At 49.5% G+C, this 20,255-nt stretch overlaps 1 protein-coding gene across 1 annotated transcript in view; it reads right to left on the bottom strand.

Annotated features, from left to right (window-relative positions):
- The window catches only part of ITGB5 (integrin subunit beta 5), a 60,377-nt gene that overhangs the window by 24,161 nt on the left and 15,961 nt on the right, over positions 1 to 20,255 (bottom strand). Inside the window, exons 4-10 of the mRNA XM_084265067.1 lie at positions 19,598 to 19,847; positions 15,700 to 15,868; positions 9,915 to 10,076; positions 8,438 to 8,533; positions 7,282 to 7,371; positions 3,819 to 3,953; positions 358 to 787 (exon numbers count right to left, since the gene is read on the bottom strand). Coding sequence (XP_084121193.1) covers positions 358 to 787; positions 3,819 to 3,953; positions 7,282 to 7,371; positions 8,438 to 8,533; positions 9,915 to 10,076; positions 15,700 to 15,868; positions 19,598 to 19,847 — 1,332 coding nt within the window. The remainder of the gene's footprint in view (positions 1 to 357; positions 788 to 3,818; positions 3,954 to 7,281; positions 7,372 to 8,437; positions 8,534 to 9,914; positions 10,077 to 15,699; positions 15,869 to 19,597; positions 19,848 to 20,255) is intronic.

Genomic DNA, 20,255 nt, shown 5'->3' with positions numbered 1-20,255 from the left:
AGAGGAAACCAAAGAGCTTCAGGGGAGTCAAGCCTGTGCTGGTTTAATCTTTCCTAGGGATAGCTTCAGTGTGCAAGAGGTGTGCATGATTGCAGTAAAATAACACCACCAAAGCCAAGACTCTGCTCATCTCCGTGGGAACTCATTAGCATGGATGCACTTAAACCTCTGCCTCCGTTTTTCCATAAGGAAAGGAATGGGAGCGTAGATCCCTCCAGAAACAGGACTGATTTCAGCTGGAGAGGCAGGCTCAGCCCCTTGCACGTGCTACACACACCAGCCCAGCAGCTTTCCCCATTTCAGGGTCGTTTCCCCATCCCAGGGAAGCAGAAGGTGTGAGGGACGAGAGGCACCTACCTGAGCAGAGGATTCCCTTGTACCTGGCGCAGGAGAAGTCGTCGCACTCGCAGAAGGGCCCGTAGATGTTTCCGAACTCGCTCTCGTGGCAGAGGCACTGGTTGCAGCTGCACTCCCCCCTCCCGCTGCAGAGGGGTTTGCCCTCGGCCTCCCGGCACATGGCGTGGTGCATGTCCGCGCTGGCACCCTCCTCGCACTCGCACCGGGCCCCCAGGTAGCCGGCGTCGCACTCGCACAGCCCACAGGTGTAGGTGCCGTTGCCGCTGCACTTGCCGCTGGCCGGCGCGGCGCGGCTGGTGCAGCCGCAGAGGCAGTTGTAGGTCACCACCACCTCCAGCGTGTCCCGAAAGCCGGCGGGCTTGATGGTGAAGGCGTGGGAGGTGTCCTCGGCAGGGCAGCTCCGCGCCTCCACAGCCACCTCAAAGGAAACCTGGGGGGAAGGAGGAACCAGTCGAGGTGTAAGTTAACATGTACAGCCCCAGAACAGATGTCCAGGGTGTTCTGGGAAGGAGGGAAAGTCAAATGTCCCAAGGAAAAGCCACAGAGGGACTCCCTGGAGTAGCGTGACACTCAGCACATTCAGCTTCTCCCCCAGGCATGAGAAAAAACCAAACCCAAAAGAACTGTGTGTCTAGTGAGGGTATCTGCAGCTCAGCATGCTGGCATCTGCCAGTCCCAGGAGGGGGTTGGTATCCTTAACGTTTAAAACTCCTCACTGCCAGCCGTCAGCAGTAATGTTCCCCATCAGGGACTGTTGGATTCTGTGAAGCAGAAAGGAGCCAGCCTATTCCCATCAAACAGGGTGAAACACCAGCAAATAGCCCAGTTTTCATACTATGAACAAGAAGAAACTTTATTGAAACCAAGCACTGGTGAGGATCTAACCTATGCCATACAAGGGCCTAAGGTGCTTACGGGACCACAGGCTGAGAAGGTTTCATGGGAATCCTGACCTACAGATGGAGATGTGCAACAGTCACACAGTCCCAAGCTAACAGGATATTTTTGATGGACGCCTCTATTAAGAAGGGTTATGTGTTGTTAAATGCTTACGCGTTACTCCTCTACTCACTTGCTCTTGCTACAAACCAAACAGTGTCACAGGAGCGTCCAATGACTGCACGCTTGGCCCCTGATTTAATCCTGCTGCTTGGTGGGTGTCTCAGGCTGGATGGAGCTGCCCTGAACTTCTGGTTAGCAAAGAGGATTAACCTTATTCCAGTGAAATGAGCCATGAGGCATTCAGGAGGGAATGATTTTTCTCTGGAGATATTTGGGGTCGCCTTGAGCTCTCACTGCCTGCACCACCCCACGTGCTCAGGGGCGACATGCAGACAGTGGCACAGCAGCCACTGCACCCCATGAGTCCCCCACTGACCCCCATAAATCCCCCCTTGACCTGAAGCAATTAGGCAACAAGCTCAAATTACAGAGGAGGAGATCAGAAAGCAAGCTAAGGGGATCAGGGCAATCCTGCTCCCTTTCACCCACTGACACCCACATCCCAGGACTAAACCCCAGCAGATTAGGATCCAGTGCCAGAATGACCTTCTTCGAAAGGTAAAAACTCCTCTTAGCAGGAGTCAGATCTTGAGCCATACAGAAGTAACGGGGCTGAGAGCAGCTGAGCAAGAGGGCACAGAGGGATAGGGCCCCTGTGATCCTGTGGCATACCTGCCTGTGCAGGCACCTCAATGCCCTGCTCACACCATCAGCCTCTGTGGATACGGGCACGCATGTACCAAACCTTGTCACTGCAGGAGCTGCGACCCCACTGCTGGTGCCAAAGCTGGGAGCCCAGGATCAACCACCAGATTACCTCTGCTACCTCGGGGGCTTGGGCTTTGCTGTGGGAACAAGGAGGGCACGTGCCCAGCGTGGCAACACTCCAGGCATTGCTTTTACCCGGCAGAGACCCAGTAAAGTCAGCTAAAAAGGTGGAGGCCACCTCCATTTTTAACACTTCACATGATCCTTATTTGGTGGGGCAAAAATCCAGCTACTGTTGACTCTTTCGAACTATTTTTATATGCACTGAGAGCTCTGGTATGTTTGCAGAGCCGCTCTCCTCAAATAAGGCAATCAGGCTGCTAATGAACCCACTCCTGTGTGCTTGCAGACAGCAAAAGCCTGGAGAAGGGGAGGGGATTCCCCACTAGCCTGAGCCCTCCTGCCCCAGCCCAGCAGCTCATTTATCTGCACCAGTATTAAACTGAACATGTAAAGCTTGGCTTCTCTGGGGTTTTTATAAAGAAGCACAGGATGGATTATGCTGTGTGTAGCGTTAACATTAAGGCACATTGTATTTTTAGTCCGTGCTGCCATCCAATAACTTGAGGAGGTGAATACAAGAGGAGGGCTCCATCTTTCTGAGCACCCTGTCCTTTGTTTTTGCACTATCTCCAAAGTTAACCACAACCTCTTCCCTCCGGGAAAGACAGGTTTAGATTAGAAGCATAAAAATCACACAGTCATTTTGGTTGGAAAGAGTTTTTAAGATCATTAAGTCCCACCATTAACCTCACACTGCCAGGTCCACCACTGAACCCTGTCCCTCAGCACCACATCTTCGTGTCTTTTAAATACCTCCAGGGATGGTGACTCAACCACTTCCTGTTTCAGCGCCTGACAACCCTTTCAGTGAAGAAATGGTTCTTAATATCCAATCTAAACTTCCCCTGGCACCACTCAAGGCCATTTCTTCTTGTCCTATCACTTGGTAGAAGAGACCAGCCCCCACCCACTTGGCTACGCCCTCCTTTCAGGTAGTTGTAGAAAGTGATAAGGTCTCCCCTCAGCCTTCTCCTAAACAACCCCAGGTCCCTCAATCACTCATCAGACTTGTGCTCCAGACCCTTCCCCAGCTTCGCTGCCCTTCTCTGGACACACTCCAGCACCTCAATGTCTGTTTTGTAGTGAGGGGACCAAAACTCGAGGTGTGGCCTCCCCAGTGCTGAGTACAGGGGATAATCACTGCCCTGGTCCCGCTGGCCACACCATTCCTGACACCAGCCAGGATGCTTATAATACCAGCCAGGTTTCTCAAACAGTAACAAGAAAATCTTGACTATTTAACAGACAAGGAAAAGACCAGCAGACCACAGCAATTAAAACTTCATGACCGAGAGCCTGATACAAACATCTAGGATTATGGGGAAAACAAAGTTCATTCTTGACTACTGCTGCCTCATCAAGACCTTTTGGCTCATAGTGCTGTAGACATGACATCTGTATTCCATCTTTCCCCACAGCTGACCTTGAGCTGCTCTGTATCACTCAGAGGCACTTCTTGCAGAGCTGCTCTCCATGGGTTTCTATATTAACATGGAATGGGGTGAGAAGAGCAGAGGAAGAAGGGTAAAGCTATAGTTCATTTCCCAGTGCCACTCATGGAGAGAGGTAAGCAGCTGCACAGGGTATGAAACAGCTTCCTCAGGGGATGGACCGAAAGGCAGACTCACCGTATCTCCTATTTTGAGATCCCCACACTTCCTGAGTCCAGGATAGGACAACCCATCCTGGCATGTGGCAGTGAAGGTCAAGCCAATGTCCTCAGGGCTGTCCCAGACTGTGAGCTCCACCTTGGACCGAATACTCTAGAAACACAACGGGAAAGCAAAACATGAGGTTCCTTAAGGCAGGTGGATTTCTTCTGCATTAGTCTCTCCTCCTGACACTTTCAGAGGGTAGCTGGGACATCTCTACACCTGTATAAAAAAACCCCAAATATTACCCATGTATGCACACTGACATTTGGGGTTGACTTGACCAGCTCAGGAGACATCCAGTGAAAGCAGCCAGACTCACAGGGAGCTGCCTACAACCCCTGAGGGTGGCTTATCTCCTCTGGGACAGCTGTGACAACCACTGCAGCCAGCATTGAAAAGATACAGATGGACAAGAGAAAGAAAGAAGAAAACATTCTCAACCACAAAAGGAGCATCTCTGAACTGAAGGTCAGAGCCTTGTGCACACATCTGCACCTCCTCCTCCCCATAAACCAAGCCATCAGTGAACTGCAGAGCCTGATTCTCCACTGGCAGCTGTCCCATGATGCCTGTCATACAGCACAAAGAAGGTTAAAACCACAACAACTCTGTCTTGATTGTACCCAACTGGTCAGAAAAATGTATTTCCCCTCTTAGGAGAAAATGACAAACAAAAAGTGGTCTTCCAGATGCACCAGCTGGAAACACCACCATGGGAAAAAAAATAAATGGAAAACCTCTTTGTGAAAGTTCAAAGCAAAAAGCAAGGGTTTGGTATGTCCCTACCCCCTTTCTCATCTCTCTGCCCTGCTGCACACACAGACTTTCCAAGTCAAAACAAAATGAAGTTTTTAAGTATTAATTTGGAATGAGGTTGCTTTGCTTCGTTGCATTCTTTCAATGGCTGGAACAGATCTTATTTATTTAATTTTATGAGTGGTGTCCAAAAAGACAAAAGGTTAAAAATGGAGCTTTTGGTACAAATATGTTCCTTTTCCAAAGCCAGCCTGCAGCTCCATCTCTCCCCACCTTGTCCCCAGCCCCCACCAAAGTGGCCAGATTAAAGAAAAATGCTAATTCAGGCCTTTTGCAAGTCCATGTGATAACAGAGCCAGGGTTCCCATGCCAGCAAAGAGCTATCACTTCTGGAAACAGGCAGGAAAGAAATGAGTTTTGGATGGGTGAATCTAAACAGCCCTCAAGGGGGGGAAAACAAATTGAATAATTTCCCATCTGTCTGATGTAGCAGTGGAGCTGTTCATGGGGTGGCAGTTTGGACAACATGGAGCACGTGTCACCTAAGGGATGAAAGCCACACATGCTGGTAGAGCTGAGCATACTGTTCTGTCCCAAATTACCCCACAGAAATTAGCTGTCTCACTGATGCAGTCTCCAGTCTTCCTGCCCAGAGCACCTCATCTGGGGCACAGTGGAAGACAGGACCAGACCTCTATGACCTTGCATGGGCCCTCACTATATTCTTACACAGCCACAAAGATTTCTTGTTAGCACTATGTAGTAATGCTATTAGCTTAATTGTAATACTGCTGTTAGCCACTCTGCAGTGTTACATGGCAACAGCTTCTCACAACACCACAGTCATCACTAAGGGCCACTGTGGGATTTTGCTGCTATGCTCTTTGGTGGCCCCCAAACCTGCTGTACCTTCAGGGATGAGTAGAGGATGCTGCAGAGACCTAGAGGAAGGACCTGGTTCTGAGATGGATAAAAGTCTCTGCCTGAAAAAAACAGTCTGCTATAGCCCAGGAGAAATTCAGGGAATGGATGTTGCAGTGCAAAACCAAGGAGATCCTGAACTGGCAGGAACTCCAGGGATGGCCAATGTGCAGGTTACCCTCTGCCTGCCATCGGTGGTGCAATGAGAAACACGTCTGATACCTGATTCTATTGGGTTTAGGAAACCAGCACCTCATTTACCCTCTTCAGTCCAAACCCAGCCCATGTGCCTGGGCAGAACCCCCCCCAGTGCCACACCACCCCCAGCACAGCACCCTAGGAGCCTCTCCATCTCCCAGGCGTGTAGAGATCTAGGGGGGGGGGGGGTGTGGGGGGAGTTTTTTCTTACTAAGGAGAGAGGAAAAATTTAAAAAGTTGTTTCTTTTCTCTTTAACACCCCTCTGGATGAGGGAGAGGTGACAGCATGTGGGGCAGAAGAAAAAGGGAAGCAGAATTTGAAGAGATGGGGAAGATGGATCTTGGGAACATTAAAAAACATTAAAAAGTTCACTCCCCACTTGGGAAACAGGAATTTTTGTCTTCTCTGAGTGAGAACTTCCTCCACTTCAGGAAAAAACAAAGCTACAGAGAGAGACTGGGCGGGCACCAGGTTTCCCGTGGCCCTGGGTTGCCAGTGGCACAGGCAGGAGCTGCCAGCTCCCAGCAGCATGCCTGGGGGTCCCAGCCCCTGCCCACCACCCAGCTGAACAGGCAAGAAAACAGCCCTGGTGTCAGTAGTAGTTCACTCTACACTGCTCCTTCCATGGTGGGGCACACCTTGTGCTCAGTGTCCTGGTGGTTTCCAGCCAGCTGCACTGGAAAGCTCACAAGGCAAGACAGGGAAGGAGCATGGTGGGGGAATCAGACCCCAATGGTTTTCATCAGCTTACATCTGCCTGCAGAGGCTCAAGGGGTGGTGAGACACAGGCACGGGTGCACGTTAAGATGGGAAGATGAGGCAAAAGGACATTTCCATGCAATGGCACTGAGACCACATGTGAAGTCAACATGGAGTAAACATTCATTTCTTTCTCCCCAGCCACACATCTCAACCACAAAACCCTCCTTCTTCAAGGGGACAAACTGGGAGAACCAGGCTTTTGTTCTGCACTATCTCCAGAGGCTCATTAGCAGCATTAGCCACTCACTGCCTTTCCTCAGAGTGGAGCTTTGGGAAGCACCCTTCCCAAAAGCATAACCCAACGCTGCTTTAACTGCAGGGAGCTGTGAGGGAAGGAAAAGTGAACGTTACAGGTCGTTGAAAGCACAGCACAATCCTACATGGTATCTGGATGTGTAAACTCCTCCAAAAATAGCCCTTACTCACTTGCCCTAATGAGCATAGTCCCAAGCAGAAGGGCTTGCAGCCATTGAGAGCTGCGGTCACATGAAGAACCTTACCTGAAGGCTGACACATTGTGGGGTCAAATCTCCATGCCCACCACCTAAACATCTCTATCCTTCCAGTGACAGCTGGCCCGTAAGAATTTAGGGAGAGTTCTACAGAAATGTTGACAACTACCTACCCAATGAAAGTGCCATTTAGCTGCTTCTAATTGATCTGCTTCCCTGATCTCCATGGAGATGGACATCAGGACATGGATACAGCTGAGGCAGGTGGAGCACACCATGGAGAGCTGAGCTGGCAGAGCTCCTGGCACTGCACACAACAGCAGACACACTACTGAAAAGCACTTACGTTGTAGGCCTTGACAATCAGCTCGATGATATTCTTGGAGTCTTTGTGCAAAATCTCCACTGTTGTCCCAGGAATCAAAGAGGTGAAGTTCTTGGGGGGAAAAAAAAAAGAAAGGCAAATGAAAGACAATGCAGAGATGCTGAGAGAAAAGCAGAGGGTGATAAGGGACCTGCCCCGTGCCAGGGATGGCTGCCACACACCCTGCCTTCTCTTCTGATGGTGTACACAGTACAGCTTGGCTCCTGTTAACATGGAGTTTTCAGAGAAGCAAAGCATTGCCAACATGGCATGTTGAACACTAGACAAAGCTTGTGGCCAAGGGATGGGGACTAACAGACCCAGGTCTGATGCCGGAGGGGGCAAGACCCAGCCGCTGTGCACTCAGAAGAGCAGGAACCCCAGGGAGGGAGGTGCATCCACCACATCTGGCCTCACAACCCATAAGCATCCTCTGGAGACAGGGTGGAGAATGAGCTCAGCCCTCCCGATCTCGGCGGGCAGCAGCAGCATCTCGACCATAGCAACGTGGCTGCTTGTTGTTTTTACTCAAGCCTTAAGAGCGGAGCAGAGGCTTCCGAAAGCATCCCTGTCTGAAACACCTCCCTGAATCTACCAAGGAGTGAAACTCCGTGGGGCAGCTCCAGACACAGGGCGGCCCTCATGGCTCTCTCTGGTCACGTTTTACTTTCGAGGGAGTTTGAATTGTATGCAGCACATCAGGGCCCTGGACTCCGTGATGGAAAAACACAGCTGGGCAGAAACACTGCGTGAGATTAGGTCATGGGATTAAGTCACTGCAGAATGGGACCAACAGGTCTCTGCTCTCTCACACGCCGCACGCCTGGCAGCCGTCCGAACATCAGCATTAAGCTGGAGTCTATTTTAGGTGTTCACATGCTCACCAACATATATCTGTTTGCTTTAAGAAGCTTTAGTGCTCTCCGCTGAAAGGACTGAGTGGGGAGGGACGGCGGGCTGGGCTGAGCCTCGCCTGCGTCTGCCTGCCCCCGCCAGCAGCCTGCGGCCGCGTGCGCGCACGCTCACTGCTTGCATGCACGTGCTCTTGGGGCTGCCTCTGCTCCCCAGTGCCAGCAAGAAGATGCTTTCACAAGGCAATTAAAAGTTAGAAAACCCAAGGTAGCTCGGCAGTGCTTACCTTGTACAGGACGTAATGGCTTTTTGTGACAGCGAAAATCAGGTGGATGTTGTTTTCAGCAAGTTTTTCCCCAAGAAGCGCCAGGGAAGGATAATCCTGGGGGCACAAGGAGACTGGTGGATAACACAGAAACAAAGACTAATTTCATTGCTCTTCTCCTCCCAACAGCAAAATTCATTCCAGAAACACAGCACACTTCACTTCAGGATGAAGTCCCTTATGTAGCAGCACAACCCCAGCTCAAAGAGTAGAAATTCTGTCATCCCTTAAATATTTCTGCTACACCCTTCAGTAGTTTAAATGACTGACAAGACCCTTAGCTACAGCAACACCTGAGACGCTGGATTTCTTTCTTTCCTCTTTCTGCTGTCTCCAGGGATGCAAGGCAGGGAGATCTACAACTGCAGAAGTGAAATGATTTTTCTCCCTAAGCAGAAGCATCTGCTCTTTCTGTATACTGAAACAATAAAGCAATTACAATAAGCTGTTTAGTTTTGCAGACTTCTTAGGCAGAGCGGATGGCAGGAAGATGCTGCTCTAGCTACTCACAAGCAACAAGCTAATGAACCAGGGCTCAGTTTCAAAAGACCAGCTTGAGTTTAACACCCCTGACTGCTTCTGAAGTGCTATCCTCAGAAAAAACCCACCTCATTTACTTGCAGACTGGAGGGCTGAGTGAGAGCCCCCAAGACTCAAACATGGAAATCCCAAGGCAGCATCCCCCCATCAGCTCCCTAGCATGACTCCACCTTGGTACAGGAGCTGTACTCCAGTACACATACGCCTGCTAGGATGGCACAGGTGGGTGGAAAGGGAGTTTCTCCAAGAATCCTGTCTTCCATCCAGAAACACCTCCTGTTACAAGGTAACATCCATGCAGGAACAAAAATCATAAGCAGCACTGGTGATCTGCCAAAGAAAGCACCCTTCTGCAGAAGGATGTGATCATGAGGGGACAGGCAAGTGCCCCTCCACACCTGAAGTGTCCACTGAGTTTATATTAAAAAAAAAAGGGTCAGTTTTCCTATTTATTGCTAAGACCTATGTTAGCATTGTGCCCAAAGGCTAGGAATAAGAGGAGCACCCTGTTGCACTTGCTAGTGCAAGCACATCGAGACAGACTCAGCCTCCCTTAGGAGAAGCTGACAGTCCACTGGACATTTCAGAAAAGGAATGACTTGTTTTACCTGTCCTCTACACTTTGCAGGCAGATCTGAGGCACTTCAGTACAAGAAGTTACTTTTCTCTCCCTTGCAAAGAAGACTGAAGGGACTCACTAAGCTCCTAACCCATATTTGAGCACCACAGATGCATTCACTGCCAGGGGGTGGGTGCCCAAGGGGAGCAGCAAATTTTACTTTCAAACCATGCTGGTCAGGGGTTGTTTGCCAAAAGCTGCTGGAGTCAGTGGTGGCTGAACTCCAGAAAAGTCCACCAACACCCTGAGGTCTCTGAGGTTCCCTGTGTCCCCCCTCACCAGCTGGCTGGATGCACTGTACTCGTTGGCTTCATTCAGGTGGCACTGGCCATCGTGGGGCTGCACCAGCCCTCCCAGCTTCCCATCCAGGGCTATGTGGGGCACATCATCCGTTGTGAAGACCAGAAGGTGAGACGCCTCCTTACGCCAGCCAATCTTCTCCTGGGAACAGAGAAACCCTGTGAGACACACAGTCTGCCCCAGCCAAGCCCACGCTTCATCCCTCACCCTGCATGTGGTCTCAGCCACACACCCATCCAGCAGCAGCCCCTAGGTTCCTCAAAGAGTACAGTACTGCTGTCCACCCCATCCCTGGTAAGAAAACAAGGTGTCAGGGGCCCATCTGGCATTTCCCAGCATCTTCTTCCAGCACACTTACTTAAAAAGGCACGAGGAGGTATGTGGACTGTCCACCAGACCTTCTCTACCCAGATCCAAGAATAAGAATTTCAGCTGCTTTTATAGCCAAAGGAGACCTGCCAAATTCCTCCACACACATTTAATCTGACCTTGTTTCCTCAGCTCTGCAGAGAGGCCAAGGCAACAGAGAGAGCTGCAATATCCTCGCTCAGCAGTTCCCTTACTGCCCGCTTGCAAAGGCTGCTTCTGAGCTGTGCCCCAGCGAGGTCCCTGCCTGAGGGTGCTGGCTTTGGTGCACCCACATCCATGAACAGCCAAGGACCAGACATTCTCACCATCTTCGCATGGAGAGAGAAGCAAGGGTAGGGTTTTTTTTGTTTCAACTAAAAGGACAGCATTCAGTTGATAAACATTTCCCTCCCACAGAGCTTCCCCAGGTTTCTGGCTTTGCACCATCCCAAGAAGCAGATCTGTGCCTACAACAGCACACTGAAGCTGTTTGCCACAGTGGAAGTGGAGGGAAACAAAGCAGCCCAAAGGAAATTTTTGGAAACTGTAGCACTGCAGCACACTCCCCTGCGCTCCCTGGCTGCTCCCACTGCCAGCTCATGCCAAGCCAGGCTGAAGTCCTGTCTGCCAGCCATGGCAGGAGATCCTGCTGTGGCAGAGACTGGAGCCAGAAAGCCCCATGTCCCAGAGCTTCCCATTGGGCTGGCCACCCTGCCTGTCTGGCGGCAAAGCTGCAGCCTCACACCTTCCCTGCACACACACAGCCAGCATCCCGCTCCTGCCAGCCCCCCAGTTCAGAGCAACACAGCACAGACCCCTTGGGAAGGGATGAGGGGAAAAGCTGGGAAAAATCTTACTGATGGGAACAGTGGGGATGAACATACCCAGCCCCTCCAGAGCACACTGCTCTGTGAGCATACCCAGCCCCTCCAGAGCACCCTGCTCTGTGAGCATACCCAGCCCCTCCAGAGCACACTGCTCTGCTTCTCTAGCAAGATCTGACACCTGCCATGGCTGACAGTTAAGATGTCAGCCTGTGACCTGCCACAGCCCAACTACAGATGTCCCAGGGAAAGCACTGCATGGGCAGGGCAAGAGCTGGAAGAAGGATGTAGAGTTGCAGCTGTCGGCCCAATTTTCACTCGCAAATGTGAGTCATCATCCAAAGCTTGCTGATCTGCCCAGGACATGTAACTGTTGCTTCACAGACACTACTCCAGAGCAGATTTCTCCTCCATCCCTATTGCAGAAGGTATTTTTACTACACCTTCACAATGCAAATAATGCTGGGGAAGAAGCATTAGTCACCGCCCGCCCTTTGCCATGTACCAGCATGTTACAGTCCAGCTCAGTAGGCAATGAAGACTCTTTTGCTCTGGGAAGCAGAAATCATTCCACTGAAGTGATCCCACTGGACAGAAGGCAAAATCTTCATGCCAAAATGTAAATTTCTTAAGAACTCAACCCAGAAGTGCTTACAGCTCTAACACAAGAAGCAGTTGTTGGTCTGCTCAGTCACCAGATGGAAGCCCATCCAGTTCCCTTTCCTTTGGATATCCAAAGCTGATTTCTTTTCTTTTTAAACAACTGAGGCCAAGAAACTCCCCAAGAGATTAAAAGGATTAATTCGAGTTTCACTTCCTTAGAAAATGAGCTGCATTCAAGCCACAGTGATGCAGCCACTTCAGGGATGCTGCTTTCTGTTCACCTGCCTGACAAGCCTGCCTTTAAATCATGGGCTAAGCATCCCTTTACAGACAAACTCTCCATGGCTCCAACAGAGATTTTCCCACATAAACAACATCAGAACCACTTTGGCTGCTCAGTTCAGGAACTTGCTTCCAAAAAGCAACAAGCACCCACAGCATCAGTGTCAATAAACAGACATTTGATGCCTTGGAGCACCGTACCAGGGTGTCTCTGACAGGGTGGCTGAGCCACACCGAAAGAGCTGAAGATACCGAGGAGCTGCTGCATCTCATAGTACCTCTGCCAGCAGCTTCCAGACGCTGGAAAATACAGCTCCTAGCATGCAGTTTCCACCATGAAACCCAAAGCAGCACTCTGCTCCATTTAAAACAAATAACCAGAGAGACTTTCTTTTATTTTTACTGGACCAGGATCGTTGAACAAAAAACCTGCACAGACGACTGCCCCCTCATCTGGTTTTTGATCCCCATGGGATAGAAAGGATTTTGAAAGGAGGGGTGGGACCTGACCCAAAGCAGAGTGAAGTGGGAAGACATGTCTCCACAGGGCTGGGCACGCTATGGAACCTGCCCCTACTCCTACAACTAGCTGCAATTGTTTCCCCTACCTTGAAAGACCAGCTTCTCACTCCTTACAGCCAATGGCAACTGGCACAACTGCCACCGCTGTCTCAGCACAGCCCAGCCCTCCAAATCCTACTGATGCAAAACCTGGCATCAGTATTTCCATGCCTGAAATAAATACCTAAATTTGTGTTTTGAGTGTTGAGCAAGAAGGATTCAACTGCCAAGGCGCAAGCTGCCAGGAGATCTCCTTGGCCTCATCAGCATGTCTAAACCCCCACCAGTTTCTCTTGTGCAGAACTCTTGGAAGAAAGCAACAGATACAGGTGCAAGGCAAGTATGCTCTAAAGATTAAAAGTCAAAACCTCCTTCACTTGAATAGCTCTGAAAGGCATCTCAGTGTCTCACAGGTGTCTTAGCCTTCCTGTACCAGTATACAACAAGCACCAATCAGAATTACTTCAAAAGATATTTTATTTTCTAATCCAGCACTATCTCCTTGCTGCATCTTAGTATATAAGATCTGAAACACACATACCACCAAGCTACATAGTGCTTGCACTTCAAGAATGGCAGCAAACCAAAATACTGCAAATGGAAAATGTAATTACAGAAGGTTGATTAATATTCCTGGCTTACCATTTTAGGATCAGGATAAAGGCTTATTGTCTCTGGCTCTTTCATTGCCTCCAGAATAACATTTACCCTATCTTCATCTTTCAGAAAGGAGCCAAACCCTGGGCCTGCTCGTTAGTCTGCGTTAGCTGTACAAACTTTCCCTCTCCTTGGGTTGAAAACCAGGCCAAAAAACATGACTTGAGCGTTACAGAGCCCTTAGACACCTCATGCAGAAGAAATGCTTGATATGAGTTACAGACTAAAAATACCTAGTCAACAGAGGAGGTATTGTGTCTGACATCTCAAAGCTTGAAGGGGAGGAGAAGACCACACTCGTGCACCATGGCTTGGGAACAGCGAGGGTCTGCCATGCCATGGATGGCTATCCCTGGGTTGTCTCCCTTGATGCCACAAATTCTGCTGCCGAGCACTAAGTACTACACAGTCAACAAGCTGCATCACCCAGAAGGCAGGGGATTTTCTAAGGTCATAACTGCCCTATATTTGGAAGGGTTAATATGATAGAAAGAGTGAAAGCTGGAAATAACAGGAGCATGCCGGAGAGATGCAGTGGGGTCCCACAGTAGATTACCCACCCCAGAAGGCACCAAGGTATCTGTATGCTGCTCTCCCTGCACTGAAAGACAGATCCTGAGTTACTAGAAACTACTGTCTGTGTAGGGCTTGATCCCCATGACACTTCATTGATCATCACTGGACACAAAGCACCATTCACTGCAGCAAAGAGCAAAGAAGCAGCACTTCCAGCCCAGACATCAACCACCTGCACCCACTTTGACAGTCGTGAGCCCCACCACAACCGTGGCCGCTGACTGATCTGGGCTATCACCAGGCTGATGTGAAGGAAATTAATCACTTAGGTCCCATTTTGGCTATGGGCTTTAGGGGGTCAATCAGCTGGCCCAAAACATTGGCTATTCTAACTTTGGGCAGATGGAGTCTTTGCCACTCATGCCAGCAATCAGCATGAGTCATGTCACAGTCAGTTCTCCTGCCTCACACACCAGTCCCATGGACTTTCTTTCTCACCCCTGAGCTCTGATAACTAATTAACCACCAGGGCTGCATAAATTGCTCTGTCCTGACCTGCCACGTCACGCCAAGAACATCAGACGTGGACACACTCACCTCTGCTCATCCTTCCTAGAAGATGCTTTGTCCTGAATGTAGATGACATCACATCAACATTTATCTTCTGTATTTAGAAGTGACTAGGCTTTGCACTCAAGAGCCACAGCCAAAGATTTTGGACCTTACCAAGCATTTGAGACTGTCACAACCATGCAGAAAATACCTTGCAGGTCTCCTGCCTTCCAGTAACACCTCCACTGCGAGCCCTGGTGCTACACACCGCAGGGTTTCTGCACCATAGGGAAATGCTGTCCCATTTTTGTAACAATGTGGTGGAAGGGATTGCAAAACACTATACAGTGGGTGGCACAAATGAGTCACCATCCTGAGACGTCTCTGCTCTAACCATGAGAACCATGTCTCCAAAACTGAGAAGCACTTTATGCCCAGATGAGCACTGTGCCAATAACAGTATCCGTGCCAGGCTGGGAGACGGAAGATGACTGTTAGGTGGCATCCAATCCAACTGGGCAGGTTTAGTCCTGCTGAGAGCATGAAGCATAAATGAAGCCAACCCAGGCAAGGGAAGATATAGTTTCCCACAGGCCTGTGTCCCATCCCTCCTGCAGACGATACTTATCTCCCGACTCCCAAAATCCAGACGCAGAAGAAAACACACCAAACCAAAATGACTACCCAAGGCTGGAGTGAACAAAAACCAAACCACGTGTCAAAAGGGGAAAAAACCCAAATGGAGCCATCCCTGGCAAGCTGGGCAGCTCAGCCACATGGCAGAGGGGAGCAAGCACATCCATCCCTCATACGAAGGGATCCAGGGTTACCCACCCACTTGTTCCAGAAATACCTTCAAACAAACATCTTTTAAACCCCTACAGATGTAGCTAACACTGCACCAAGCTAATGAAATCCAGCTTTAATTACTGCTCCAGTTCTGCTGACAAAGAGGGAGAACAGGCTCTTGGCACCCAGAGGTGGAATCATCCAGCCCCACACACAAGGTGAGAAGGTGTGAGCAGCAGGAACCAGCTCCAACCCCCAGCATGGGTCAACCACTGCAACGTGTGTTTGACACACACTTAGCGTTAAGCTAATGCACAATGTTGTGTGCTGGGGGATAAGCACCTACAAGTCTAATCGTGTGATGAAATCGCCTCAGCCCCAAATTTGCATTTGCAGAAGCTCCATTTTTACCCTTTTTAAACTAGAAGACACATTAACCCATTTTCTTTGCCTGTTCATGTACAAAAGCGCATGAAAACTAAAGTGCCTACTTTTCAAGGCATCTCTCATGGTTTCTGCAAGAAAAGTTCAATAGCTACTTCCAAGAACTCTTTACCCTGGTCCAAGAACAAAGCAGAAGAAACCTCCTCTTCTTATTTTGCCTTAAAAGCCCAGAAGTCAGAGCAACTCACCTTGCACACAGCAGCCTGCAAAATTGCATCAAAACCACCCTCTGGAGCATCTCTGTTGCGGGACACCTTCTGTTTCTGAACTTCTTCATTGAAACGGTCGACTTTATCAGTCAGGGACAAAAGGTGGCGGAAGCCAAAGGATGGGACACAGCTGGGGAACAGCTTGTAACTGCAGGAGGAACAGAGGAGTGGTCAGTTGGTAGGAACTGCAATAGCAGCCAAGAGCAGCAGAAGATCCCGGGTCTATCAAGGCGGTCTCCAGATGTTAGTTCAGAGGGATGAAAAACTTCCACCATGATTCATGCTTTGGACACTTTGATTTCTGGTTATTTACCCACAAAGTCTGCTGTAGATCCCATGGTTTTGGTTCCTTCCCTGGGGCTTTGAGCAGATGAAGTTTCCAGAAATCTCACTGGGACCAAATGTCTCCCTCCACATACGGTCCAAGTGGAGACACCAAGCACCAGGCCATGTGGCTCTGCAGTTTCAGCACCCACGAAGTGGTTTTCACATTGGAATCCTGCAGTGCAGGATACGACAGGCAGTGATGCAGAGAGCATGTTTTGGCAGGAGGCCCAGAGCTACCCTCCGCAGGGTATCAAAGGGCACCACACAAGAGTATCATTGCCACTTTTCCACTACTTTTCAGTATTTATTTTCACTCTGTCATCCAGTTTTCTGGTCAGTTTGTGCAACCCTTCATCCCCAACATGTCACTAGGCACCTGGCAACTGCATACCATGAGGTGAATTAATAACTAGCACCAGCCAGGCAGCCTCCCACTCTCCCTCTAAGCTGGTGAGCAAACTCAATCTTCACTTTCCAGAGCACCCCTGGAGCAGAAAGGTAGGAGTGGCACCCTAAGGCAGAGAAATGCTTTGGCAGGATACCAGGAAAACTTTCTTATGTATGAAAGAGGAGGCAGCTCTGGTGCTCACTGCATAGCTGCAGGGAGAGTTCAGCAGAGCAGCTCCTGCAGCGTGGGAAATCAGTGTGTGCAGGGAAGAGGGAAGAAAAGGGTTAAGGAGAAAATGTGTTTAAAAAGGTGCTGGACTGGCACTAATTCACTCTTATCTGCAAAGATAAAACCCCGAGAACAATTAAAGGCTTCTGCTGACACATGACCCACTATGCGTACACTATAAGAGGCTTTTTACACAAAGGAATACTTAACATTTACCACTGCTGGGAACTTGAAATCCCTCACAAGGGACCCCAGAGCAGGGATTTCCACCAGTACAGCCATGCACACACCTAACCACAGGGCAGGTCCCACTGCCCTGGGCCCCACCAGCCATCAGAGCCATCCCTTGTGATCAGCCCCATGTTCAGACTTGCATCCTGCACACACCTAGAGCCAAGGTGTGAGCATGCCAAGTCTGAACCCTCTGCACTGCAGGGTCTCAGCAAGCAGCCCTTAACCCATTAATACATCTGGTTGCTTGTCTGTCAAAGTCCTGGTCTAGAAAGAGAGAAATGGCACACTGTAGAGTCTCACCTCTTAGGGTCTCATCCCCTGCCTACTCCTTACTATCCCAAGGCTATCTATCATTTTGAATAGAATAGAACATTATGCATGATTTAATCCTTTTCTTTGTTTGTTTTGTACTCTAGGTTTGCTGGCAGAAGCTGCAGGCAGAGGCAGGACAATGAATATCTGTGTGACTACGCAAAGGCACATAGCGTAGCGATCAGTTATCTTATCGCAGACAGATGGGCAATTTGGTGCTCAGTAAAACCCTCTGCCTTACTTATCTTTTTAAATCCAGTGATTGTTTCCTTCATGTTATCTCTTCTGAATGACACCTTCCAGGAAGGTCCCAGCCAGTAAGTATGCTGAGCTAGGAGCAGGGTGAGCAGCGAGCCAGGCTGGGAGGGAGGAGGCAGGATCCCAGCCAGATCCCACATGGGAACAGGGCCCCACCCCACCCAGACCTTAAGAATGGCCATTGCCATGAGGAGGAAGAGGAGGAGAAAGCCAGGACCAGCAGCAGAACATACCCACAGCACCACATATTTACTTACAGCTTTGTTTTTGGACAGGAACAGGCCACTGACAAAGGCTGCTTTGGCACTAGAAATAGCTGCAAACAAAACCACACCTGACAGCCCACCTCACTGACACATCAACAAGCCACCCTGCAGCAGCAAGTACCCACTCACAGAGTAGGCAGGGAAAGGCAACACTGTCAGAGAACAGCAGGGAGCCAGCACCCCTGGTTTGGATGAAGAGGAGACAAATGGCAGCTGGAAGCTAGCACCCACCAGATGAGCTGCCGTGGGCAATCCTTCCTAAATAGTTTCCCAAGACCAGGTTGGCTTAGTGTAACCCATGAAGAGAAGAGCAACCAGCTGGGTAAAAGCAAAAAAAGACATAGGGATAGCCTGATCCTGGTGGGAAAAGCCAAGGTGAGAGCTCTGGATGATCTTGATGAAAGGGCATCAGCAGTATCAGGCATGCCTCGCTGCAGAGTTGTCCAGCTTCACCCTCTCCTTCTCACATCACCCTTCAGCACTTGTCAAAAGCCATGTCACTTCAATTAAATCACATACCAGCCAAAGTTGTGAGATTTCCCTGGCTGGAATGAAATTCTGTCCCCAGCCCACCAGTACCATGAGCGGGTGATGAAGACAACACAGATGACAAAGTACATCATCCTGAGGCCATTACAAATTTCTGGGGGAAAGAGCTATGAAGAGTGCGGTGTACAGTGCTGTGGTGGCAGATAGCCACCTCCCCAGCTCAGTCAGTGTGGTCACTTTTGGCTATGCTTCATATAATTTTGTCTGGTCAATGTGCAATGAGATCCAAATGCTTGGTCAATGCCAAAATCTGCCTAGAAACTCATAGCTGACATAAATTTTCTTTAATCTGTCTCTCCTATGGAAAACTGAAATGATGCATGCTCAGAGCTTGGCACACATTCATGTGGTGATCTTAAAATGTAAGTATCCACAAATGGCTCAAATAAAAACACTGCCCTTACTGCCTTCCATGACTAGAAAGCATCCCATCAATGGGTGAGGCGAAGATGGGGAGTATGAAGTTGTCAACTATGACATTCTCCCAGGAGGGCACTTGCTGCTGTACCCATAATTTCATGCCAATATCCAAACCCACCTGAGATCAGAACCTGGGCACCCTCCACTACACCCAATTTTACTCTGGCATAACCCCCAATTCACTGGATTTGACCTGGGCTCCAGCCATTAAAGGCAAATAAAAAGACTCCAGTAAACAAGAAGGGGGAAAAAAAAGCAAAAGAAAAGAAAGAGGAAGGCAGGAAGGCTCTGATGTCACCGCAAAGCAAATGACATCCTTTGTGCTTTCACAACTGCCAGTGTGCTTTCCTCCCACAGCAATAAAGATTAAAGAGCCCGCCCAACATCTACCAAACACTTTACAAGAAATCATGAATCAGTCCTGCTGGCCATCACAAACCTCACTTCCCCCAAGCACTTCTGTTGGGAAGGACTTAAGTTGCCTTGGTCTCCTGCAAAAGGGAGACAAAGAGCTTAACTGATTTACTCAAGGCCAAACTGACTCAGAACTAGGGATCAGAAATCAGGAGTTTCTGGCTTTTGCTCCTTCTTCTTAAAGTCTGTAAAAAAGGCTGCTACACCTGCCTTCTGTTCGGGTACTTAAAAAAACCCAACAGCTTCAGGGTCCTGATACAGCAGTTTCCCATCTCTGGATGCAAAGACCTCTGCAAAATTGGAAGTTGTCCTATCTCAAATCACTCCGGAGCATCACAGTGACACCCTCAGCTAATCAGCACTCCCAAAAGCCGGAGATTAAGTGTGGTTCATAATCTAAAGCAAGAATGGGAAGAGAAGACTGCAGTCAGGCTCTGTGCAAACACAGGGCTTGTCCCTTCAGGGTACAGCCACCACTTACCCAATGCAGGGATTGTTTTGGTATCTTGGAGCCGTGTAGGAGAAAGGAGAAATGTTTTTGTCCACAAAAGAGCCGAACCCCAGGCGGAAATTGCTCGTCAGCTTCCGCATCTCTTCAGCCAGCTTGGTCCCCAGATTGCGAATGTTATCCAGGTCATCGTTCATGGACAGGGAGAGGTCCATCAGGTAGTAGAGGTCCACAGGATAGTCCTCCACTTGCCGAACCTGGACTCGGAAGGAGATCTGGTCACCTGCACACACACACAAGAGTTGGGAGCGGTGAAAAGGACACCCCTAGCACACATAAAATCCAGAGCACCCCTCTGCAGAGCAGACAGATCACTTCCAAAGAGGGGGGTGAAGAGAATAAGCTTTTCCCCATTCATCCCTTAGAAGATTAGCAGGAAAGCAGGGAATGATTTTGGGTCCTTTTAAGCTACGCACTGTACTGGCTGGTCAGAAAAAAAGCACATCTGTAGACTGCGTGCCTCTTATTTTGGAGGTATGGGAAAGGGTCTTTCCACCTCAGCTGAGAGAACATCTGTGAGGGTGGGAGATACATGAAAAATGCTGCTGCCCTGGACCGTGTGCAGTCCAGGGGTGTTCTCCTGGAAACTGGAAAGAAAAGCAAGCAGAACGAACCAGAAATTGATGTTTCA

This window comes from Gallinula chloropus (assembly GCF_964237585.1).
Source record: "Gallinula chloropus genome assembly, chromosome: 5".
NCBI classification, from domain to species: Eukaryota; Metazoa; Chordata; class Aves; order Gruiformes; family Rallidae; genus Gallinula; species Gallinula chloropus.
This window is presented reverse-complemented; position numbering and strand designations above follow the sequence as displayed.